This window comes from Selaginella moellendorffii, unplaced genomic scaffold (genome assembly GCF_000143415.4).
Source record: "Selaginella moellendorffii unplaced genomic scaffold, v1.0 SELMOscaffold_5, whole genome shotgun sequence".
Classification (NCBI taxonomy): domain Eukaryota; kingdom Viridiplantae; phylum Streptophyta; class Lycopodiopsida; order Selaginellales; family Selaginellaceae; genus Selaginella; species Selaginella moellendorffii.
In genome coordinates, this window is record NW_003314266.1 from 3,664,477 (window position 1) to 3,686,955 (window position 22,479).

Sequence of the window (22,479 nt, forward strand, 5' to 3'; positions counted from 1 at the left end):
CTTTATAAGGTGGCCAGCAACAAGTTCAACATGATCATAAATATTATTTGATCCATAGGTCTGTTTAAGTCTGCAGTAATGTTGACATTTGTGTAAGATGTGGTGCTTTTTACCTCCTAGATTGTTAACTCTATAGCACTTATAAGCACTTTCCCATGTTTGTGTTACCTCATCCAGAGGAAAAGATCGCCAATACCAGTAACTTCGGCTTTGAGCCATTGACAAAGTACGTGATTTCTCGGCGATAGCATGATCCAGAATAACAGTTGAACCTCCAATGCTTCCCTGAATGCGGGAGTAACTCTCATCCAAGACATTGATAGTGAACTCCATATGATTCATCCTTTGACACCTTAAACTAGCACATATGATAAGAAATCATACCTCGTCAAGTATCTCAGCAAAAGTTTGACCCCAGGCTCAATCAGCTTGAGATTACCAAGTTCTCTCCGTATCTCCTGCGAGCCAGTGGCAGCGCAAATTTTGTCCAGGAATTCCGTTGATGGAAACTCCTCGTACTCAAACTGGAGAACAAAAAGGTTACAACAAAGAGAACTCTCACCTACCACTGCACGATCAATCCGGAGTTTCAAGAGCTGGACATCAGGATCATCCTTGAGAAAGTTGACGATCTTTCTGCCACTCTCCAAGTTACAGTTCCCATGATTGCAGATGTGCACTAGTAGACACCCTTGTGGCGGAAGCTCACGTATATGCTTTCTCAACTAATCTACCGCCACCTTTTGATAAGTCATAGCCATTTTATTAAGGAGAAACTACGGAGCCTTGAAAGGATTAGCTAAAACCTTGATAGGCCTTTTGGGCGAGCTGTACATCCGTTTGCTTGTTGAGCCCATTTGCCGGATGAAGAACTGGAAACCTCTCGTCGCGCTGCCGCTGGATCACGACTTCCGGCATTCCAATCCCGACGAAAGCTGGCCTGTTCTCCTGCTGCTGATGGAAGTGCTGCGGCTCGGAGCGATCGCTAAACTGCCTGTGTACCTGAGGATGGTGAGCAGTGGCAGTGGCAACCGCTGGAATCTCCACGGCCTGCTGCAGCATTGGAGTCGACACCGGTCGAGGGATCGCGTGCTGCTCCAGGAGTTTCCTGTGAAGAGCGTCACTGCTGGGAGCGTAGAATTGATGCCCAAGAGTAGCAGCGGCTACTGCTGGAGGACGAGCCAAAGCCTCCAGTCCCATTGGAACAAGCCGCTGAGGCAACCCGTTCGTCTTGTGCACGTCTAGCAGCTCGCCTCTCGGGATGTGCTGAACGAGTAGCTTCTCTTGAGGCCTCTCCGCCACCTTGAGCTTCTCGAAGTCCGAGAGAGTGGCGTCCAAAGCTCTCCTGTCCATGGCGTCGCTCTCCCCAGAGTCTCGTCGATCCATAGCCAGCGAGCTCATGTCGGTTAGCTGGCTGCTGCTTTGCGACGACACGGAGTCCGAGTGCTCGTCCTCCACGGAGTACTGCCTGATCACCATTCCCTTGGGCAGTATACCCCGTGAAACCTCCACCAGAGGCACGTAAGTCGACGATGGCACCACGGCTCTCGACGCTGCCATCACCTGAGGCACTACCGATCGAGCAGCCACTACTTGCGGAACCAGAACTGGCGATGCTGCCTGAGCTCCGGGAACAAGTGAGGGAGTTCCAGGCGCGTAAATTCGAGGGGGCGTCGCGGCTGCTGTCAAGTTCTTGGTTGGAACTGTGACGAGGTTCACTGGAACGGATGGTGGCAAAACCTGGGGTGATACTACTGGTGGCACAACGCTTGGAATCAGAGGTGACGCTGCCGCTGGAGCTAGAGCTTGGGCTGGAGATGCTGCTGCTGGAGCTAGAGCTTGAAGTGGAGTTGGGGCTGGAGATGCTGCTGCCGGGGCTGGAGGAACTAGAGCTTGAACTGGAGCTGGGACTGGAGCTGGTACGATTTGAGGTTGTAGAACTTGAGGTAGAACCGCAGGAGGAACTGCTACAACTTGCGGTGCTGCCATAGGCATGGCTGGACTTTGCTGTGCTACTAGAGGTGGCGCCGCCTTGTCGACCAAAACCACAGGTTTTTTGTGCTGCTCCTCCAAAACCACGTTGGCCTTCCTATAAACTCCATTCACAGCCTCGACGAACTTGTGCTCCGGATCGCCAGCATTCTCGTGACCCGGTGGCTGCTTCGCGGACACCGGAAAGAGAAAGAGCCTCAGCCTCGACGATGAATCCTTGGATTCCATCCTGTCATACTCCTCCATCATGTTCTCCAGGTCCTCCTCCGAGATCACCGAGACCAGCGCGTCCAAATCTTCGTTTGGCAGCTGGTACTTGAGGATAAAACTCTCGTATGGACAGATCTTTCGGAGCTTCGTCATGAGATCGATCACTGAGACGCCCCTGTGCACCGAGAGAATTCTCGTCTCACCACCCACGTAGCGGAGCTGGGAGTCGTGCGGGCGAGGCATGATTCGACCACCATAGCTGCACAGGAATTTGGCGCGTCCCGTGAGCGAATCCTCCGACTTGACGGATCCCTGGTCCTCTGCAAAGGCCGCACACATGATTGAAAGCTCCTGGAGGGACAAAGGAAAAAGCTCGCTTTCAACACTGTACACTTTAAACAGAAAAAAAATTCCCAACTTACTCAAAGCCTTTCGAATCTTTGCCTTTCCGTTGCCTCCATCGCTAGATCGCGCCGCCAAGCTCACAAAAGCCCCATTCCCGCGCAGGCAAGGATCAATCTAGGTCAAAAATGCACCTGAGAGAATCTAAGCGCCGATGCGCCGGAGCAGTGCCGCCGATCCAAATCACATAGCCAAAACGCTCCCCGTGAGCGCCAAGAAATCAGGGCTCTCCAAAACCGCCATAGCTTGACCTCCAAAACGTGCCAATGACATGCCCACGTTTACCCTACTTTTCTGACGCGTTTACCTCTCTATGTCTAGCCACCTATAGCCGGTTAGCCCGCCACTATTCAAACTACCGGTCACGATCTCCTCGAACCTGGACGCTCCAGATCTCTTTCCTGTCAGGGGATATGGCGCTGCCCAATGGGAAACCAACGCGTGTTCTCCAATGGACCAACGACATTGACCATATTGACCGAGCGTTGACAAACAAGCTGACCTAAAGATATTCTAAGACGAATATTACCGCGCCACGCCATTTACAAATCCACCGGTCACGATCTCCCCGCACCTGGACGCTTCAGATCTCTTCCTTGTCGATATGGCGCTAGCCAATGGGAGGCCACCATTTTGGATTGCACCACCCACACCACTGGGTTGCTAAGCTGACTATCTCGCTTAGCTTAGCAGCTTAATCTAATCCCAGTAGGACTACTTTCCCTTGTCACTGTAGCTAGAGTTCCAGAGCTCTTCCTCATCCTCTCTTCCAAAACTCCAGATTTTTGTTCTTCGCGAGAGCTTGGAGATTTTCTCCAGAGGAAGAGGATCCATGGCTTCTACTTGCGCAGCAGCGTCTTCTTCCTGCATCGTCGCGGGGCTTCCCAGCATCAAGAGCTCGAGCAGCAAGAGATCTGTGGTCGGTTTCTCTGGATTCCGAGTCGCCAACAAGCTCGACGGCCTCTCAGCAGCAGCTCGGTGCTCCAGTTTCGAGAGCAAGACGGGCTTCGCGAGATCTATGGCTCGGACCACCTGCCTGGAGGCGCCGATCATCATCAGCCTGTGCACTGCTGCGTCGCTCGCCATGGGACGGTTTGTGTTCCTTCCTTTCCAGAGAGAGCAGATTGCCAAGGCCGGGTTGCCGCTCCAAAACGGTGTAAGTCACTACGAGGCCGGAGACACCCGGGCTCAGGAGTTTGTGAGCTTGCTCAAGACGAACGATCCCGCTGGCTTTAACATCGTCGATGTGCTCTCCTGGGGATCCATTGGTCATATTATTGCCTACTGGATCCTGGCAACTTCAAGCAATGGTTATGATCCTCAATTCTAGAGAGAACTGAAGTATATAAACTCACCGAACTTCAATGGAAAATCGAGGAGTGTTTCTTGTGTATACAGCTCCTGGAAATCCCTTCTCCCGAGTTCTTGTTTCATACAGTTCTTCAGGAGCTGCAAGAACGAAAGAAAAAAAAAACATATTTTTACCACGTAATGTAAATATGATCGTGCAATATCCTGGAAATGCGTACCTCTAATTGATTTTTACTCGGTAAATCTACACAGGGGGTGCCGGGAAGTCGTATAAAATCCACAGGCCCGAGCAAGAGTTGGACTCCAGGGAAGGCTGGATTGCAAGAAAATGCAATCCTCCCGCAGCTTTTTTTGCAGACTCCCATAAGTCGGCTTCCTCGTCGGCCTGCTTGCTTTTCTTGTAGTACGAGTAGAACCATTGCCGAGAAGCTCCAGATGACAGGACCAAGGCCGAGTTTTTCTTGTCCACGGAGAGAGACGCAAGCTCCAAGGAATTCGTCCAGGCTGTGGGAAAGAAGTCATTTTTATTCTTGGGAAGTTTGTATAGAGCACTTACCAGCTAGAGCTAGATCTCTCGAGGATGCAACAGCAACGCCTGGTATTAGAGTGTCAGGAGAAGGAAGCTCCGTAAGCATGTCAAGCGAGACCTCTCCAAAGTTGGAGCCTTTCTCCACCAGTTTAATTTCTTCTTGAAGCGCTGCAAGCAAATGACATAGCTCAGCTCTAGTTACGAACAAAGACACCAGAACTTCACCTTGGAATGAAAGCTGAACAAACGCCCACTTCTCGCCTCGATAGTTTGGAGGGACTTCTTTAGGAACGCTTACACCCATTGACAGTATACTTGGAGCATTCTCCTGAAATCCTGGATGTTGGCGGTAGACTTGATCGTAGCGCTCTTGCAGCCATCTTACAAGAGCTGTGCACTGCAAAGTAATGCATGAAGATACACACCTAGCTAAAAACCTTTACATACCCTCTGGCTCGAAGTCACTTGGATGCCGAGCTCTCCACAAGCCTTTGAGATTATAGTTTTCACTTGAGATCTGCATGAATTACATAAAAAAGCCGCGCAAGAAAATAGAAATGAAGTACATACCTGAAGTAGCGAACTCTCGTAGGCCGTGGTAAATCAAAGGTCTCTATAACTTCCGCTATGGCATTCTTTAACGTTGTGCTGTTGATAACATTACTGGGATAGAACCTTGCGAATTCCAGCTGCCTCTTTGCGTCACAAATAATCAATTCCCACATCCTCTTCCCCCGATCATCGAAGATAGGCCGTGAGCAAAAGTCGAGCTGCCACTCCACAATGGAGGCCAAATCTGCACCTTCCAGAACTCGTCCATCTACCTGAGCACCTTCGCCTTCTTCGTTTTCTTTCTCTTCATTTCCCTTTTCTTCATCTAAAGAAGAAATGCTGCTAGCCAAATCTTCACTAACTACACTGCTCGAGCCTTCCACGGCGCATTTCCAAACAGTCCGAGAGTTCTTTGGCCTGCCTAGTCCTGTATGTAACTGCGCACCTTTACACGGGTGGGGCGTTCTCCAGGAAACTCTACTAGTGGTGATGAATCCACAAGGCACGAAGAGCGCCATAGCCATTTACCTACGGAAGAATCAGTTGTTCCTCCTAATATTCAGATTAGAGAAAATGGAGAGAACAAAACTCAGGAAACAGATGTCATCAGACCTTAGAAGATTTTCGTGTTTATTTAAGGAGGAAGAAGTTAACAGGTTGGCATGACAACTTCTAGCCTTCGTTTGTTTTTGTCGAACTGTGCTCTCGCATTCTTGAAATCCACAGGGTGTGCCGTTTGTACCTGCGTGCCAAACTCTCATCTTATCCAAAGCCAACATGAACACGAAAAGCTTACCTTGAGCTTATACTTTTCAGGGACGTACAAAGAGACATCGGATTTCATCACGTCCAGCTCCACCTCGCTCGAAGTTTGCTGGAGACCAAGGATACATCGTAAAGTTTATCAATGCTAAATAAGGAGATGCTTACCACTTCTGGCAAGTCAACTCGCAACACAATCATCTTCGGTTTTTGATTGCCATTTGGTAGAACAGCCTTATCTGTCCTGAAAAAAGCACATTTTTTTTTTCTCTGAAAGCATTGTAAGTACCTTCGGATTAGCAGCCAGGAGTTACAAACATACCAGAATTTCCCAAGGTCCAAATCATCTCGGTAGATGAATTCGAAAGAAGGCTTCACTTCTTTGGAGGCAAGTTCCTTCACGTCTGGCACTGAATCACTTGAAGAAGCACTTGAAGGTTTCTCTCCTGCTCTTGACTTGGAAGAAACCTCCTTTTCTGTGTTTGCTTGCTCACTTGCCGATGCCTTGCGAACTGTTTGCATCTTAGGATTTCCAGATTGTCCTTTGTACTTTAGCTTGGGCAGGATAAATTCTGGAAATGGAGGTTAGAATAAAGAAAGAATATAGAAGCAGTTATCTGGTCTACCTTCACTAAGCTCTACGCCTCGTTGTTTTTGAACGTTCTCAATTGCTGTCTCTGATAGAAACCGCTTAAACCGATTGTTTTTCATGGCACGCTCATGAGCTTCTTCGTTCACCACAAAATCATAAACCTCACACTCCCCGCCAGCTGAGAGAACCATACGTTTCAACAACGAAGGAGAAAAGAAAAAATACCAAGCAAACCTTTATCCACGTCGTTTCGTGCAGGGCCCAAGCTGTAAGGGATCGACCACTGTTCGCCTTTTCCAGAATGAGTGAAAGAAGTCGGTTTGTCAATGTTGGTTGTATGGCATATGTTGATAAAAACCTGAGAAAGAAAACTATAGCGACCAACAAAAGAAAGGAAAAGAAGAAATGCAACCTTCTTATTGTTCTTCTTGTTCTTCGTTTTGAGACAATATCCAGCAACCGGTATGATCAAGTCCTTTCCTTCCATTGAAAAACTGCTGCGCTCTTCGGCCATTTTGAGGTATGCCTCAGCTTCCTGGCAAACACAACCCTTTTCTCTAAGCTGCGAGCAAAAGAAAATCCATATCTACTTACTTCCTTGCTGCCAGGCTGCGAGATCTCCTTCGCATACTCGCTCAAGAGCTCCATAAACTTGGGATCTTTCATACATGTCTTCAGCCTCGAGAATTCCTGTAGAGAAATCAAAGCCACAGTGATTCCAGCCCAGCGCCTTGCTCGATCGGCGAAGACTAACATCGGAGCTGAGATTCATCTCGCGCAGCACTTGCTCCGCCATGCCGACGAGCCCTAAATCCCAGTTAGGGCAGACAAAAGATCTCAGCCGTCGACATTGGCGCGAAAGATTTAAACATTTAAAAAAACAAAAAGATTTAATATGGATAATCCGAGACGCCAAGCATGGCACTGAGCGTGAGATAGACGAGATAGAGCCCGCCCACGATCACAATCACTGCTAGAACTCCAGTCACTGGATTGCTGAGAAGATCAAAGATGGGCTTGAAGATCGAATAGAGCCCTCCAGTCGCCACCGTCAAGAAATAGATCCCATATCTCCTCATGTTATCCCAGAATTCCTCCAGCAATGGCCCCTCCGGCCCCATCGCCAAATCCCCCAAATTTCTCCCATCTGTGGAGCCGTGAAGATCGATCGCTGCGTGCGCGGCGTCTGGATGCGTGTGGGAAAGAACACCATAGCCAATTCCAAGCGCTGCTGCTAGATACAGCGCTGTGGGCTTGAAGATCTCTTTTTGCACTGGAATTTCTGGCCGTGAGCTTGATTTTATAGAGCCCAATGGACGCGATTTGATTCTCTTCGCTCGCAACGCGGGAATTTGAGCGCAAAATGGAGATATTGATAGAGAAAACGCCATAGTGGCCACTAAGAACCCTAAAATGCGTATGAAGAGCTCTGCTTTAGGGTTTATGAGAAGTAGCCATAGCCATCGTCGTCTTCCGTGAGCACGCTCAGATTGAGTACCTGCTTCTGGCCGATCCACATCGCATGCGCCGTGTGATCTCGCAGAGGGTTTCCGGTGTTAGGATGGATCAACACCGAGAAATTCCGCCGGTTGAGAGGGATCCAGGTCACAAACTCAACGAAATCTTCGTGCTTCATGAGATTTACCTCGAAATTCCCAATTCCATGAGGGCCAATTGGCTTGTCCCACACCTTGATCTTGAATTGGGGGAATTTGCCGCGTATCTCGTCCTGGAGCTCCCTGGCCTGGCGCAGCTGGGCCTGATCGGTCTGGAAGAAATAGACGTGGACGTCGTAGGATCGAACATCGAAAGGGAAATTCGGTGTCTTTGCCATGATCATCAAACCCTAGCGAAGAACAGGGCGCTCCTTTGCTCTTATGGCTCTTGTCCACGCCTTGAATTCGCGGTTCCTGGCGCCCAATCGAAGAATCGAGCGCCACCCATTTGCATTCGCGCCTAGAATCCTTGGAAATTCGCCTCGCCGGGTATTAGCCCTCTGCGATCGATGCCTAGCTCACCACTGTGGTTTTTCTTTGGGCAGGCGAACAAGGATCGCGTCGCATGCCCTCGATCTTCCGCGGAGGAGACGAAGCCCAAGACAGTGTTCGTCGCCGGCGCCAATGGCAAAACCGGGAAGCGCATCGTGAGCAAGCTGCTAGCGGATGGATTCAAGGTCCGCGCCGGTGTTCTGGATGTTGCCAAGGCTCGATCCAATCTACCCAGCAGCCCCAACATCGAAATTGTGTGAGATCTTCATCCATTTCCTCCATTTCTCCGCCATAGCCAAAGCTCGCCTCGTTTGTTCTTCCTTGTCTCAGATCCCGGCTGACGTGACCCAAGGGACAAATCCACTGGCAACTTCTATTGGAGACGCGGATGCGGTGATTTGCGCTACTGGATTTCGCTACTCTCTCGATGTCCTGGCTCCCTGGAAGGTAGATTCTTTCAGGATCTCGACTGGATCGATCATACATTCTTTCTCCTCAGGTGGACTATCGAGGAACCCTAAACCTCGTGGAAGCGTGCCGCAAGAATGGGATCAAGAGATTCGTGCTCATAAGCTCCATTCTCGTGAATGGCGCCGCGTGGGGGCAGGCGCTCAATCCGGCCTATCTGGTGCTCAATGCGTTTGGTCTCACGCTCATCGCCAAGCTCCAGGCCGAGAACTATGTGAGAAGCTCTGGGATCAATTACACGATCATCCGGCCTGGGGGCCTCTCGGAGGAGAAATCGGATGGAAACAAGAAGATCGTCATGGCAAAGCAGGCAAGGCATTGTTCTCCTTTGATTCTTTGAGAAATTGACGATTTGATCGCAGGATACGCTCTCGTCCGGATCGATTTCGCGAGATCTTGTCGCTGACGTTGCCGTGGAGTCGATCGATTGCGACGATGCGAGCTTCAAAGTAGTGGAAATCGTCGCGGAGCCTGGCGCCCAAAACCAGAGCATCGCAGAGCTCTTTGCCCTAATTTCATAATCCTGGTGGGCCGAGTGACGCCGAAGAAATCTAGGGCGCGGCATTTTGATATTGTCTCTATCCCCAGCGATGAGCGCCGATCTAGTGTCCAAGCTGCGCGCGGCGCTTCTCCATCACCAGGTTCGTCTCGATCCAGTGCCGCAGCGCCAGCACGTCGAGGATCCCAACGATCCCACGCTCGCTTACATTTCCCGGATGCTTCTGGACGAGGAGGAGGAGCCGCCGCCGCAGATGATCCAGCTCCAGGATCCCTACAAGAATCTCATCGCGGAGCTCGCCGTTCTGGTGTCTTCGCCCGGCGGCAGTGGGAATCTCATCCATCCAGACGATTCTGGAAATATTTCGGTGCCAGACGTCCACGAATCCAGGACGGGGTTCCTGAAATCGATGCTCCTGGAAGCGGCTCGAGCGGTGGCGGGGAATCGTGGCTCCGAGGTCTACAGGATCATCAGCGAGGTGAGGAGCCTGGCATCGCCAGAGGGCAGCAGTGAAGAACGCACGGCCTTGTTCTTCGCGGATGCCCTGATTGCGCGCTTCACAGGGTTTGGGTCTCAGGTCTACAGCGCCATGGTGAAAGGGATTCGCTAGAGGCACTCGGTCCACGTCCGGATGCTCAATCTCCCATCCTTCAGGGTCACCCAGCGATTTGCCAACGGCACCATTCTAGACTTTTGCCAAGGAGCTACGAGAATTCACATCATCGACTATGGGATCCACTATGGCTGCCAGTGGCCCCAGCTCATCCAGAGGCTCTCGCAGCGGCCAGAGGGACCGCCGGTGATGAAGATCACAGGGATCGACTTTCCTCGCGTGGACGTCAAGGAGACAGAGAGAAACCTCGTGGAGTATGCCAAGAGCTGTGGAATCTTGCTCGAGTTTGAGGTGATCACGAGCACGTCCTGGGAATTGGTCCAGCCCAAGACTCACGTGAATGACTTGCTCATCGTCAACTGCAACCTCCGTATCCGGCATTTGCGAGAAGATGGCAGCGTCGGCGACAATCCGCGGAAGCTCTTCTTCGAGAAGGTCTACAGCCTCAAGCCGAACCTGTTCATACAGTGCGTGTGGGATGCCGGCTCCAACTTGAGCTCCCCTTTCTTCATCCAACGTTTCGAGGGGGCTCTCGAGAGTTTCTTCACGAAGATGGACCTGTTTCAGACTCTGCTGCAAGAGGACATGCCGGAGGAGTATGATTTCATAGGGAACATCATGGCAAAGACGATCATGAACATGGTGGCTATGGAGGGCGTTGAAAGGCTGGAGCGGCCAAATTCTTACAGGAGCTGGGATTCGAGGGCTAGAAGAGCTGGATTTGAGCAGGAACCAGTTAGGCCGAAAGCGGTGGAGCTGGTTAAGGCAGCGTGGTGCAGCAGTAAGCCCAATTGCAACTTCAAGATGGGGATGGATGGAAACTGGTTGCTACTCGGATGGAAAGAGAGGGTCCTCTATGCGATGAGCACCTGGAGGCCGCAGAACAAGCAAGCGGGCTAAACTGCGGTAAGTTTCTCATTTGTTCCTTCTTTAAGTTCTTTCTATTCTAGTGTATCTTAACGCTGACTAGAGCAGCATCAGGGATTCTCTGATGAAGAGTGATCTAAAATCCCTGGAAGAGTGGAGCTCGGCTCGGTGGAAGAAGACCGAGTCCAGTCCAGATTCTCTTGAAATGCAAACGGGAATATGTAAAAATGATTGGTCAGGTTAGTAAATCGTAGTGTCAAACGCCTTTGAGGGAAAGGTACTGCTTGATAGTGAACCCTGTCCAAAGAGTATTCACTTTTTTCTAGTGCCATACGAAGAGAAACGCAGTCAGACAGTGAAGTATGAAAGTGAAAAATAGTTCTAAGAAATAATTGCATTTGGCTCACTCATTCCTTGAGTAAATCTTCTATCTGTCATTATCAAACCAGAAGGTAGTTCACGGGGCGGCACCCCATACATAATTAGATTCATGGCCTTATCAGTAGAGCAGGAGTGTCTATCCAAGAATGGAAGGAGGTTTCTCAATTTGCCTTTACAAGTGTCAGGATCAAGTGAGATTTACCATAGTCACAGAACAGGCAGTTTGAGTAAGTAATGTTCTTTTTCTTGAGCAATAGGTTTAGTGAAGTGTTATCTGGTGTTAATGATAGTTCTTGATTCTTCATCAGGAGAGGGATCTAGAACATGATTTTATTTATAAGTTCTTTAATTTTAAATGTTGTTGAAGATGTTGTTTGTCCATCATATGCACTTCCTCCTAGAATTGTAAAATCTATAATAATAAGAACGAAGAACCCACACCCCGGCAGCCGTCCGATCCCAGGCCCGGGGCAGCCTCGAAAGCCATGGTTCTCGGCAAGGGGAGGCCAGCCCAGGCTCGGGCCAGGGCCGGTGGCCATGGTTGGCGGGAATATCGGCTCAATGTTGTGGCAGCCAATGGGTGGGATGCATGCGTGGCCAGGAAGGGAAGAGGGCGTGGTGACAAGTGTTATGCCATGCACTCCTAAGGCTCCATGGCTGCTGTGGTCGGACACGGTTGTGTGGGCATTCCCGTGAGAGCCTGTGCGTGGTAAGTAACAGGGGCGAGAGTAATGGTAGGATCAACGAGGCCTAGGCAAAGCAGGAGATGCTGGCTTACCAGGCCCCGTGCCAAGCCGAGCTCATGAGGTCGGAGAAGACGCCCCACCGGACACAACCTGGCACTGCTCCCAATCACCAAGAAGTCGAAATATTTCATCGAGCTTCCATCCAGACGTGTTCTTGAATGGCGGCCATTCTGGTGTGAGGAAATCCTCCCATTTGCGGCAGCGTTTGGTATGATCCCTGTTGGAGACCTGCGTCTTTACCAGTGGATTCATAGAACGCTACTCTTTGAAGGTATGGCATGGAGTCCCTCTTTTGCATTAGAGCGAATGTTGTGAAGGGGAGCTGACACCTCTCTGTGGGATTTGCAGGCGAGAGAAGATGTACCTCGGTGCTTTTCACTTGAAAGTCGTCCATTTTCATCTTCACCCCATCGAAGATCCAAGCCCAAACTCGCAGTGACAAGCAAAGCAGCACAGGGACTCCTAGAGGCTTGGGGATATTATATTCTAAACAGCACGCACGGATTGATTGGAGTCAAGTCATGTCACACAAGCAGACGAGATGATGGACTCTGGATATTAACACGTAAGGTGGTACACAGGATTAATTGGTTTTGACTTTCTCACTGAACTTTGCCATTGTTTCAGGAGGAAGGAACACCGTGACTTCAATGGCTTTCCCACCTCTCGGTGACGGTCGTAGAAGCAGAAGCCGTTCCACAGCTTCGTAGCGTGTCGAACAGCGGCTGGTTTCCCCCATCCAAAGTCCAGACTATACATTGGAAATCTTGGAGAGCTGCCAGAGATTGGTAAACACAACATTGGAGTTATTTTGTTGTTCTTGAGTGTGCTTCGCAAAAGTCTAATATTTTCCTTTCAGATCATTACATTTTTATGAAATTTATATATATCCAGCTGTAGTCTGCATTCATAAACTTCTATACAAACTCAATTAAAATATATATATATATATATATATATATATATATATATATATATATATATATATATATATATATATATATATATATATATATATATATATATAATCAAACCTATAATCGAAGTGACTGAAAATGCCTCGCCTCCGCCATCTTTTGAGAACCATACGACATAGTAAACAATCTAATGGAGATTTAGATGCCTCTGAAACTATGATTGATCATGATACACATACTATAGCTGTTCAAAATAATCATGATAATGATTCTATACACCAAAATATTAATCATGATAATGACTATATACAGCAATCAATTGGACACTCAGAAGCATCTGGAACCTTACATGCATGTCATTATGACAATTACATATATCAAACAATATTAAATCCACCACTCCCACCCATGAATACCACACTAGCAAGCCATAGCATTTATAATGACTTTAACATAATAATTTTAATATTGGTAGTTTATCATTTGTTTGTACTTTTTGTAATGCATTGCATTTTAAAGATGAAAACTCTTCAATGTGTTGCCAGAATAACCAAGTTATATTACCTCCAATTTCACCCTTACCATTTGATTTACTTTCACTTTACAAGCAAAATAAAAACTCTAATTTTAAAACAAATATTAGACACTACAATAGTGCTCTTGCTTTTGCATCTATGTCTTCTAATATTGATATTGTAAAAGGTCATGGTCCTTATTGCTTTAAAATCCATGGTCAAATATATCATAATATTGTTTTAGCACATCCTTCTGAAGGTCAATATCAAACTTATGGACAACTTTATATGCTTGATACTCTAGAAGCTACAAATATAAGAAAGCAAAACCCTTTTAATTCAAGCTGTGAGACAAACTTACTTAAACATCTTGATGCTCTCTTTCGTCATGTTAACTCATATGCTCAAGCTTTCAAAATGATATATGAAATGGAACAAGAAGAAATTCGTTCTGCTACGCTTTCAGGTTATCCTATACATAGTGTTTACATGTTATTAAAAACTGAAGGAACTGATCCACGACGCTATAATGCTCCACGGACAAATGATGTTGTTGTTATGTTTGTTAGTGATGATGGAGAACCGCCACATAGTCGTGAAACTTGTATATATCCAATTGCAAGCAATTTTAAATGTATCTCAACACTTGATTATAATTGTGATCCAATGGTTTACCCATTAATATTTCCTTTTGGTGACAGAGGTTGGCACAAAAATATTTTTAATTCCGGACGTTGAATTACATTGCTCCAATATTATGCATACCGTTTATTTATAAGAGACACAATACACTTTGGTTTTGATCAAATTTTACATGCAGGAAAACTCACACAACAATATATTGTTGATGCTTATGTAAAAGTTGAAAGCAATAATTTGAATTACTATCACACTCATCAAAAACAATTATGAGTTGAAATGTATATTGGTCTTATGGATTATGTTGCAAACCGTGCTACTAATGAAAATATAAATCCAACCAAGATTGTTATTTTACCTTCAAGTTTTGGGGGTGGCCCTAGAGCAATGCAACAAAATTATCAAGATGCAATGCCTATAGTTACTCATTTTTCAAAACCAGATCTTTTCATTACTTTTACATACAATCCCAAATGGCCAGAAATTTCTAAAAACTTACATCCAAATGAAAGCCTTGAGGATCGTCTAGATTTGGTTTCTAGAGTATTTCATATCAAGCTTAAAGAATTTTTGAATGATATTACTAAAAAACATATTTTTGAAATTGTATTGCTTTTATATATGTAATTGAATTTCAAAAGAGAGGCCTTCCACATTGTCACTTTCTAGGGATTTTATCTCATGAAAACTAAATTAAAAACCGTGATGCTATTAACCAATACATAACGGCACAATTGCTTGATCCTCAAAATGAACCTAAAATTTCTAAAATAATTACATCTCATATGATACATGGTCTTTGTGGCCCTCTTTACCCTAATAGTCTTTGCATGGAAAATGGCTCAAAAGGTTATCCAAAAAAATTTAATTATGAAACTACTTTTAGTGTTGATGGATATCTAGATTATTATAGGCCTGATAATGGCCGTACATTTCTAAAAAATGGGTATAATCGTTGGGTAGTGCCTTATAATAAATACCTTTATAAAAAATATAATGCTCATATTAATATTGAAATTTGTGCTACTATAAAAAGTATTAAGTATTTATTTCAATATGTTTATAAAGGTTATGATTGTGCTACAATTGAAATCCATTCAGCAACCCAACAACCTGATAATATTTTAAATTGGGATGAAATCTCAACATTTTTAAATACACGTTATGTATCTGCTCTAGAGGCAATATGGAGACTTTTTAAATTTAAAATGCATGGTCATTTGATCCCTATAATCCGTCTTCCTATTTATCTTCCAAATTTTCAAAACATCTATTTTATAGAAGGTTCTGAACAAATAGCACTTCAAAGAGCTACTCAAAATGATACAATGTTGACAAAATGGTTTGAATTAAATATAAATGACCCAAATGCTAGACAATATACATATCCTGAAATCCCTTTATATTATACATTTAACCCTCATCCTCATCACTGGCAAATTCGACATACAAGAAATGTCATTCCCTGAATGTATTCTGTGTCACCATCTAATATTGAACTATATCATTTACATCTTATTTTACTCCATAAAAAAGGTGCTACATCTTTCAAAGATCTTAAGACAGTTAATAATATTTATTATGACACATTTCAACAAATTGCAGATGCAATGGGGCTTATAGCTGATGATACCGAATGGGAAAAATGTTTAGAAGATGCTTGCTTTTTTAGAATGCCATCACAATTAAAACAATTATTTGTATTACTTTGTATCTTTTGCACTCCAAAAGATCCTTACCTCCTGTGGGATAAATTTAAAGACTTCCTCTTTAAGGATTTCATGCAAACAAATTCAATTTTTCATTATGAACATGCTTTACATGATATAAATATTAAAATGAAAATGCATGGCAAAACTAATCAAAACTATCATCTACCTATGCCGTCTGAAAATTTTGATGATGAAAATATTGTCAACTCAACACAAATATATCAAAATGTTGAACAAAATATTCCTCGATTTAATCAAGAACAGTTAAATATTTTTAATGATATTCTTAATGTTATTGATCACCCAACTGAGCATAATTGATACATTTTCATTGATGGTCCTGGTGGTACTGGTAAAACATTTCTTCTTAACACTTTTATAAATATTTTACAACTGAAAAAAATAAATGTTGTTAGCATGGTTTGGACAAAAATTGCAAATACTTTACTTTATAATGGCCGAACTTCACATACTACGTTTAAACTTTCCTGTTCCAATAAATGAAACATCAATTTCCGCTATAACTGCTAATAGTGAAGCAGGTATAAGAATCAAAACTACTAACATATTGTTATGGGATGAAATAAGTATGGTTCACACTCATGCATTCACTGCTGTTGATCAAGTGTTGCGAGACCTAAAAAATACATCATTACCTTTTGGTGGCATAATTGTTGTCACTAACAGGGACTTTAGACAAACACTTCCAGTCATTCCACATAGACATAGGGCATAAATTGTTTCAAGTTCTGTAAGAATGAATAAATTATAGAGATTATTTAGAAAGTTATCTTTGAAAACAAATATGTGGCTTGCTGAAAGTGATAAATCATAGTCTGAATGGCTTCTCAAAATTGGAAATGGTGAAATTTTTGAAAATTTACCATCTTTACCTTCTAACTCCATTTTATTACCTTATACACAACTAATTTATTCATCAATTATTGATTTTGTTTACCCTTCAGTATTTGATATTTCAAACCCTTATATTGCAGCCAACCGAGTCATACTTACCCCACTTAACGATGATATATTTGCAATCAACAACACTATTGTCTCTAAATTACAAGGTGATACATACATTTACAAAAGCATTGATTTTGTTGACACTGAACATCCTGAAAATTTTCCAATAGAATTTCTAAATTTTATCACACCTTCTGGTCTCCCACCACATAAACTCTTTCTCAAACAAAGTGTTATTCTTATCCTTCTAAGAAATATGTCTCCATCAGCAGGATTATGCAACGGCACACGTCTCATCCTGAAAAATGCACTACCAAATGTTTTAGATTGTGAAATTGTGATGGGGCAATTTAAAGGGATAAAAGTTTTTATCCCACGTATCACACTAATACCATTAAATACAGAAATTTCATTCAAAATGTCCAGATGACAGTTTCCAATTCGTTTGGGTTACTGCTTAACAATCTCCAAATGCCAAGGACAGACATTTGACCGAGTTGGAGTTTACTTGCCCCACCCAGTTTTCACTCATGGGCAACTTTATGTGGCTTTATCAAGATGCACATCACCACATGGACTTAGAATTAAAGTTCAAAACACCACACGCCAAAGCCACCTCCTTCCTCAAGATCCTTTTGTTTTTACAATTAACACTATTTATAAAGAGGTTTTATATTGAACCTCTTTGTAAACCACCTAGCATTTGCTGGGCAAGTACTTGTATAATTATGAATTTATAAGTCATAATAGTGATTTTATAAAAGATTTTATTTGTATGGATGACAATATGGAAATACCAATAATGAATTGTAAGATATGATAACTCAATTACTTGATGATAATATCCAATAATCACATGCACTACGAAGGAAATACACATGGGTGCGCAATATATATAATTTCAATTAAGACTATATCTTGCTCAAGGGTATATTATATTTGAAATAATTATTAATCAATAATAATTAAAATCATATCATTTATTTTGATATTATATATAATGCACTCTATCTCTTTCCCCTGAATCCAAATGGAAAAGGAGTAATTTTTTAATGAAAAACCCTTAATAACTATTTATCCTTATTTATCCTTTGAGGTTCCAAAGATCCACAGTGACAGTATATTTAAATGTTATTTTATGATCACATATGTTACAATATAAACACCTAAATTACCAAGGAAATAATGTTTAATATCATAAAAACATTATATAAGGCCCAAGGGCATAAATTCATAAAGAATAATAGATAATAGGTATTATTTAGAGTTAAAAATTATTAAAAGGTAAAACCAGAGGAAACTATCCAAAATGGATAATGCCAAAAGGATTTTAATACAAATATATGGGGCCTATGAATAATAATTATGATGTGTTGAATTATAAATTGTGTATATCTAAATTGAAAACCCACTCTTTAAGTCATTGAGTAAATTTATCCTTAAAACACATATTAAGACATGGAGGATCAACACTAATGGCCCATTTCATTAAAGATATAGTCAAATATTTTGGAACCTTAAACAATTTATAGTCCAATTGTGAGGCACCATATGTTTATATTTATCTTTATTTAATTTGTTTTCTTCTCATTTGACTTTTTTTGTGCTTGTTTCACTTCATTTGAATTTTTTTGTTGTTTGAATTCATTTGGGGGTCAAAGCATGAAAGGGTGGGCCAGAAAATAGACATTTTTTAGTAGTTTACAGTGAATATAAATTTTAATTTTTCTATTAGATCCTTTATGATTTTTTAAAATATAAATAAATGTGGAATGTAATGTTGCATATATCTACTTCAACAAAAATTAAAAATCGTTTTTTAAAATTTAAGTTTTGGCTGAACATCCTAAAAAGTCTTTTTTATGATCTCACCCTTGACTTAGTTTTAAAACTTGGTTTTAGCTTGATTTATGAATTGCACACTATAGATGATTATTGACCATTTTGCAAATACACATGAATGCATAGATGCCAAGATGTGTCTTCCATTCATATGTGATCATGTGGTGAGTCAAATAGATAGTGTTGACAAGCCATCAAGAATCAACATTGATGTAGTTTTTGAAAGTATAGCTACTTACCTATGTAGTGTATATGATATTAAAGGCTACTCAGTGATTCCAAAAGGTAAAGTGGTTGAAATAACTTTGATTGCTTGTGAAGTGGAAGAATTGAATGGGAGATCAAAGAAGATTTTGAATTAAATGTAAATTCTCCTCAATTAACTCCTCTTAAGCAAGAGCTTATTAGAGAAGATGCATAAAGCATTTGGGCTATTTAGTTTCTCTTGTGATTTTCTTAACTTTGATACAAAATTATCACCGCATTTCGAGTACATGCTCCACCTCATAACTCTATGCCATATATGATATGATGATATGAATACCATACTAATAAATCTTGGGTCATGCTTCTTATACACCAATACTCCAAATAACCAAGGATCTAATAAACTAGAGGATTTATAAAAAATTAAGGGAAAATTACAATAAAGATTGAAAATGTATGGGTAATTTAAAACTTTCAAATATATCTACAAAATGTGGTCTGCACTTTTCAAATAGAATAATGTTGAAAGTCATCTATTTTTCTTTCTTGTACCTTAAATCTCATTTAATTTGGACCCATGTTATTTCATGAAGAAATCTAGAGCCCCAAAGCAGAGCCAGATCTTTCATTGACGGAAGAAATCGTTTGCTGACATATCCAGGAACCTTGGGCATTATGGCACCGAAGCACTGGGAACATGCTAGGGTTGAAGAATTCAGTGGATCCAAAATGCGCACTCTTAAGCTCACTAAACCATTGCCGAATCGTGCAGAAGAACTCATGTGAAGAGTTGTCCAAATCATTGGGGGATGGACTTAAGCTGTGATACCTTCACCAGAGGAAGCTTTCTGAGATCGGAGATAGATTTTGTTTGGCATTTCAATGATCTTAGAGTGTATTTCGGTATTAAGAACCCAGAAGCATAGCATTTTATTCCACCACATAATATTTGAAAGGAACACCAGTGTGACCACTGGCAATGGAGCTTGCTACGCTTCACTTTCGGGGGCTTAAACTAGTACCACCACTTTGAGTACAAGGTCTCCCAGCGCACCGGAAGTAGAAAAGGACGGAAGCTGCACAACACAATTCTTGCACTCATCGCTGACAGACAGCTTATTACTGCCAGTGTATGGACAATCAAAGTGTATAGTGGCAACTTTGAAGCCCTTCGTATAGATGTCAAATCCACCTGTAGTCCCAGATGGAGAACCTTGCCTTCCACATGCAGCAAATGGCGGGTTGGGAGAGGTTGCTCCAGCAGCAATGGTTATCCCACCTGGTGCGCTGCCATCATTGTTCTTATTTGGGTACTTATACCACTTTCCATATGATAAGAAGGAGTTTTTCACTTCTAAGGTGTCTCGTCCCAGGTTTGTGATCTTGAAGGATACCCACTGAGGATATCCTCTCAACTTTCCATCTGCATTACACATGTATTTGTAAGCCCAGCAATTAAACTTGAGTTACGAACCGGTGACTTGAAAAATAGAAACCGAGTCCTCTTCTCCAGCCGAAGCAGCAGAAGCTAAGCTCCCAATGGATATGCAAAGCAATGCTAGAAGGAAAGAAGAACTCGACATGATTTCTTGCAAATTTGGATTTGGGCTTGCAAATTTATACTCCCTAAATATCACTTTTTAAACGTTTAACAATGATTATGGAATCTAAAACAAAGCACAAAGTTCTAAAACTTGAACCATTTTTTAAACAGGTTAGTGCCTCCTAAGACTAAGGAGCAGTATGTGGCATAATTGTCAGTCCCACGTGAAAGATTGCGACGTATAGCGACGTTTAGCTTTCCAACACTAGAGTATAATTATCATAGGAGAAAATTGAAAAGATAGATCGTCACATATTTCAGCTGAATTCTTACGTGAAATGGTCATTGTTTAAGAAATGCAGTACCAACGGGAGCAAGAGTTCACGGCGAGATCCTCCAATTTTGCAGCAAAACCAGGAATCTGTTGCGTGCAAAAGAGATTTACGAATTCGGGGGGAGTGACGATTGTGCAGCAAGCAGCTGCACAATCCATCCATGAATTTGGATGGATCCATGCACATTCATGAAATTGGAAATCCAGATGTTTGGAAGATGTGGGAGCTTGCAAGAAGCAAGAGAGAGATCGCATGGGATCTGCAAGGAATCGTTTCTTGTGGAACAACATGATTGCTGCGCAGGATATGCCAAACCGGCTATCGGGAGTGAAGGAATTGCTATGGGAGACAAGAACATTGTAGCCTGGAATCAGGTCAAAGATATTGAAAAGGAAAGATAATTTGATGCAATGCCGGATAAGTTTAGTGGACTGCGATTCTTACAGCATATGCCCGGTGTGGGTATTTGATAAAAGCGAAGCTAATCTGTGATTCGATGACATTTTTTCCTGGAATTCAACGAGGCCTTTTCGAACGAATTCCCGAGCACGCCTCATGACGTGGAATTGGCTATCTTTTAAATGCCAAAGCCGAGAGAGTTGTTTCCTCCATCGTCAGAGCATATGCCCGGAGCGGGCATACGACCAGAGCCAAGCGGATGTTCGCTGCCTTCTCGGGAAGAAAGATCTCATCGCCTGGAACACGCTGAACACGGCCTTGTCGCATTGCCAGGATCACGGCAGAGACACCATCAACGTGGCGTTTGATCCCGAGCATTCGGCGTTTGTGAGCGTTCTTGGTGCTTGCGGCCAGCTTGGGCTGTTCTAGTGGGGATGGAGCTACTTTCGAAACATGCCCAATGATCACCGCCAAGTGGATCTCTGCACTTGATCTGGTCAACTAGCTGCCGAGGATCTCATATCCAGCACGTCCCGGATGGAGCCTGGCAAGAGTCAAGAGGATACACAATGAGCAGAACTGGTTGCTCATAGTGCGTCCACTCCTTGACACCATCATTTAGTTATTGTATGCTCTCCTTTCCCATATTTAAGTCACTCATAGCTCATCACATGGTCCTCTGTGTGTGTGTGTGTGTGTATTCATTGTTTTGTGATTCCAATGCGTGATAGGAGATAGTCAAAATGGGATCCAACGTATACATCTCTCTCCAAAAGTAGAAGTAGTGTTTTATAATTTTACAAAAACTTACAAGCGATTTATTCTTTCCTGGAGTTCAGAAATCATCCTCAATGCTGATGCTTCTTGGAAAAATTAAGATATAAATATCTTTGAAATGTCCAAGGCATCTGTTCTTCACTCTTATTATCATCACGTTGCACTTTGAAAGAGAAATTTGCCGCAGGAGTGATTGTTTCCTTCAAGCTGGAATGAAACCTAAGTTTGCTCATAGATTTAGATGTTTGTAATAATGTATGTATGGTATGTTTGATCTTGGGTGCTTTACAAGTTGACTACATTTTGATATTTTCTTATCTATACTAATATATCTTCTCTAAATCTCTTTAGAATTTTTGAGCAGCATAAACCTTTTTATACAGGGTTTTCTCAAAACCCAATTTTAGGTCTATATAATATTCATTTGGGAAATTTACATAGCTTTTGAGTGCGTTTAATAAGTTTTCTCAAATTTTTTTCTCTATGATATTGTACCACTTGTGTCTAGCTTCCCACAGAGCTTTGTTGTATAGTTTTATATTGTATATTGCAGGTGTGAATGTGTTAATCATGTCTGCCATTTCTTATAGGAATTCATCTATATAAAAACTTCTTAAAACTTCATGAAACTTCCAGGGGTATTTTTGTCTGTTTCAATCTTTTGAGGGTAAAATTATTTTCACGTACCGAGGTGTGAATATTCAGTATCAAGAAT

At 43.0% G+C, this 22,479-nt stretch overlaps 9 protein-coding genes and 1 long non-coding RNA gene across 11 annotated transcripts; 4 read left to right on the forward strand and 6 right to left on the reverse strand.

The window, feature by feature from the left end:
• Positions 1 to 741: 741 nt before the first annotated feature.
• Positions 742 to 2,906, reverse strand: LOC9659408 (translation initiation factor IF-2). Its single transcript, XM_024669893.1, has 2 exons — positions 2,625 to 2,906; positions 742 to 2,553 (listed from the first exon to the last, which is right to left on the reverse strand). Exon 2 carries the CDS (start codon positions 2,539 to 2,541, stop codon positions 796 to 798), a length of 1,746 nt encoding a protein of 581 aa, XP_024525661.1. The 5' UTR covers positions 2,542 to 2,553; positions 2,625 to 2,906; the 3' UTR covers positions 742 to 795.
• A 432-nt stretch (positions 2,907 to 3,338) lies between these two features.
• On the forward strand, positions 3,339 to 4,117 carry LOC9633633 (photosystem I reaction center subunit V, chloroplastic). Its single transcript, XM_002964951.3, has one exon. The coding sequence runs from the start codon at positions 3,437 to 3,439 to the stop codon at positions 3,932 to 3,934; it is 498 nt and encodes a 165-aa protein (XP_002964997.2). The 5' UTR covers positions 3,339 to 3,436; the 3' UTR covers positions 3,935 to 4,117.
• LOC9659409 (protein TAB2 homolog, chloroplastic) lies at positions 4,118 to 5,566 on the reverse strand. Its single transcript, XM_002965315.3, has 5 exons — positions 5,015 to 5,566; positions 4,892 to 4,961; positions 4,670 to 4,841; positions 4,472 to 4,612; positions 4,118 to 4,419 (listed from the first exon to the last, which is right to left on the reverse strand). The coding sequence occupies exons 1-5, from the start codon at positions 5,518 to 5,520 to the stop codon at positions 4,160 to 4,162; spliced, it is 1,149 nt and encodes a 382-aa protein (XP_002965361.2). The 5' UTR covers positions 5,521 to 5,566; the 3' UTR covers positions 4,118 to 4,159.
• A 38-nt stretch (positions 5,567 to 5,604) lies between these two features.
• On the reverse strand, positions 5,605 to 6,690 carry LOC9633634 (protein kintoun). The gene is made up of 6 exons (XM_024669832.1): positions 6,585 to 6,690; positions 6,385 to 6,528; positions 6,081 to 6,330; positions 5,927 to 6,002; positions 5,793 to 5,870; positions 5,605 to 5,738 (listed from the first exon to the last, which is right to left on the reverse strand). Exons 2-6 carry the CDS (start codon positions 6,467 to 6,469, stop codon positions 5,646 to 5,648), a joined length of 582 nt encoding a protein of 193 aa, XP_024525600.1. The 5' UTR covers positions 6,470 to 6,528; positions 6,585 to 6,690; the 3' UTR covers positions 5,605 to 5,645.
• Positions 6,691 to 7,200: 510 nt separating this feature from the next.
• On the reverse strand, positions 7,201 to 8,194 carry LOC112344632. Its single transcript, XM_024669736.1, has one exon. The coding sequence runs from the start codon at positions 7,739 to 7,741 to the stop codon at positions 7,241 to 7,243; it is 501 nt and encodes a 166-aa protein (XP_024525504.1). The 5' UTR covers positions 7,742 to 8,194; the 3' UTR covers positions 7,201 to 7,240.
• Positions 7,792 to 8,184, reverse strand: LOC9633635 (uncharacterized 21.2 kDa protein). Its single transcript, XM_002965317.2, has one exon. The coding sequence runs from the start codon at positions 8,182 to 8,184 to the stop codon at positions 7,792 to 7,794; it is 393 nt and encodes a 130-aa protein (XP_002965363.2).
• Positions 8,195 to 8,210: 16 nt separating the features above from the next.
• Positions 8,211 to 9,376, forward strand: LOC9633636 (uncharacterized protein At2g34460, chloroplastic). Its single transcript, XM_024669735.1, has 5 exons — positions 8,211 to 8,335; positions 8,392 to 8,592; positions 8,669 to 8,785; positions 8,838 to 9,116; positions 9,169 to 9,376. The coding sequence occupies exons 1-5, from the start codon at positions 8,228 to 8,230 to the stop codon at positions 9,325 to 9,327; spliced, it is 864 nt and encodes a 287-aa protein (XP_024525503.1). The 5' UTR covers positions 8,211 to 8,227; the 3' UTR covers positions 9,328 to 9,376.
• A 537-nt stretch (positions 9,377 to 9,913) lies between these two features.
• Positions 9,914 to 11,195, forward strand: LOC9659410 (scarecrow-like protein 31). 2 transcript variants are annotated; one of them, XM_024669734.1, is made up of 2 exons: positions 9,914 to 10,824; positions 10,869 to 11,195. In XM_024669734.1, the coding sequence occupies exon 1, from the start codon at positions 9,937 to 9,939 to the stop codon at positions 10,816 to 10,818; it is 882 nt and encodes a 293-aa protein (XP_024525502.1). In that variant the 5' UTR covers positions 9,914 to 9,936; the 3' UTR covers positions 10,819 to 10,824; positions 10,869 to 11,195. The 2 variants fall into 2 exon arrangements, with proteins under 2 accessions (XP_024525502.1, XP_002964999.2); XM_002964953.2 differs by having other exon boundaries at positions 10,894 to 11,195.
• A 522-nt stretch (positions 11,196 to 11,717) lies between these two features.
• LOC112344640 lies at positions 11,718 to 12,776 on the forward strand. The gene is made up of 3 exons (XR_002991784.1): positions 11,718 to 12,183; positions 12,261 to 12,482; positions 12,540 to 12,776. It is a non-coding gene; the product is annotated as an uncharacterized LOC112344640 (long non-coding RNA).
• A 6,944-nt stretch (positions 12,777 to 19,720) lies between these two features.
• On the reverse strand, positions 19,721 to 20,746 carry LOC9659411 (asp-hemolysin). The gene is made up of 2 exons (XM_024670088.1): positions 20,623 to 20,746; positions 19,721 to 20,133 (listed from the first exon to the last, which is right to left on the reverse strand). The coding sequence occupies exons 1-2, from the start codon at positions 20,744 to 20,746 to the stop codon at positions 19,721 to 19,723; spliced, it is 537 nt and encodes a 178-aa protein (XP_024525856.1).
• Positions 20,747 to 22,479: the final 1,733 nt, after the last annotated feature.

Excerpts from the sequence above, each read along its gene's own strand:
- LOC9659408 (XM_024669893.1), bottom strand. The coding sequence starts at position 2,541 with ATGTGTGCGGCCTTTGCAGAGGACCAGGGATCCGTCAAGTCGGAGGAT.
- LOC9633633 (XM_002964951.3), top strand. The coding sequence starts at position 3,437 with ATGGCTTCTACTTGCGCAGCAGCGTCTTCTTCCTGCATCGTCGCGGGG.
- LOC9659409 (XM_002965315.3), bottom strand. The coding sequence starts at position 5,520 with ATGGCTATGGCGCTCTTCGTGCCTTGTGGATTCATCACCACTAGTAGA. Across the intron at positions 4,842-4,891 it reads AAGTGACTTCGAGCCAGAGG|TGCACAGCTCTTGTAAGATG; the intron begins GTATGTAAAGGT and ends ATTACTTTGCAG. Across the intron at positions 4,613-4,669 it reads TGTTCAGCTTTCATTCCAAG|CGCTTCAAGAAGAAATTAAA; the intron begins GTGAAGTTCTGG and ends ATTTGCTTGCAG.
- LOC9633634 (XM_024669832.1), bottom strand. The coding sequence starts at position 6,469 with ATGAAAAACAATCGGTTTAAGCGGTTTCTATCAGAGACAGCAATTGAG. Across the intron at positions 6,003-6,080 it reads TTGGACCTTGGGAAATTCTG|GACAGATAAGGCTGTTCTAC; the intron begins GTATGTTTGTAA and ends TGCTTTTTTCAG. Across the intron at positions 5,739-5,792 it reads CTGAAAAGTATAAGCTCAAG|GTACAAACGGCACACCCTGT; the intron begins GTAAGCTTTTCG and ends TTTGGCACGCAG.
- LOC112344632 (XM_024669736.1), bottom strand. The coding sequence starts at position 7,741 with ATGGCGTTTTCTCTATCAATATCTCCATTTTGCGCTCAAATTCCCGCG.
- LOC9633635 (XM_002965317.2), bottom strand. The coding sequence starts at position 8,184 with ATGGCAAAGACACCGAATTTCCCTTTCGATGTTCGATCCTACGACGTC.
- LOC9633636 (XM_024669735.1), top strand. The coding sequence starts at position 8,228 with ATGGCTCTTGTCCACGCCTTGAATTCGCGGTTCCTGGCGCCCAATCGA. Across the intron at positions 8,593-8,668 it reads GCAGCCCCAACATCGAAATT|ATCCCGGCTGACGTGACCCA; the intron begins GTGTGAGATCTT and ends TCCTTGTCTCAG. Across the intron at positions 9,117-9,168 it reads AGATCGTCATGGCAAAGCAG|GATACGCTCTCGTCCGGATC; the intron begins GCAAGGCATTGT and ends ATTTGATCGCAG.
- LOC9659410 (XM_024669734.1), top strand. The coding sequence starts at position 9,937 with ATGCTCAATCTCCCATCCTTCAGGGTCACCCAGCGATTTGCCAACGGC.
- LOC9659411 (XM_024670088.1), bottom strand. The coding sequence starts at position 20,746 with ATGGATTGTGCAGCTGCTTGCTGCACAATCGTCACTCCCCCCGAATTC. Across the intron at positions 20,134-20,622 it reads CGCCGTGAACTCTTGCTCCC|ATGGAAAGTTGAGAGGATAT; the intron begins GTTGGTACTGCA and ends TGTGTAATGCAG.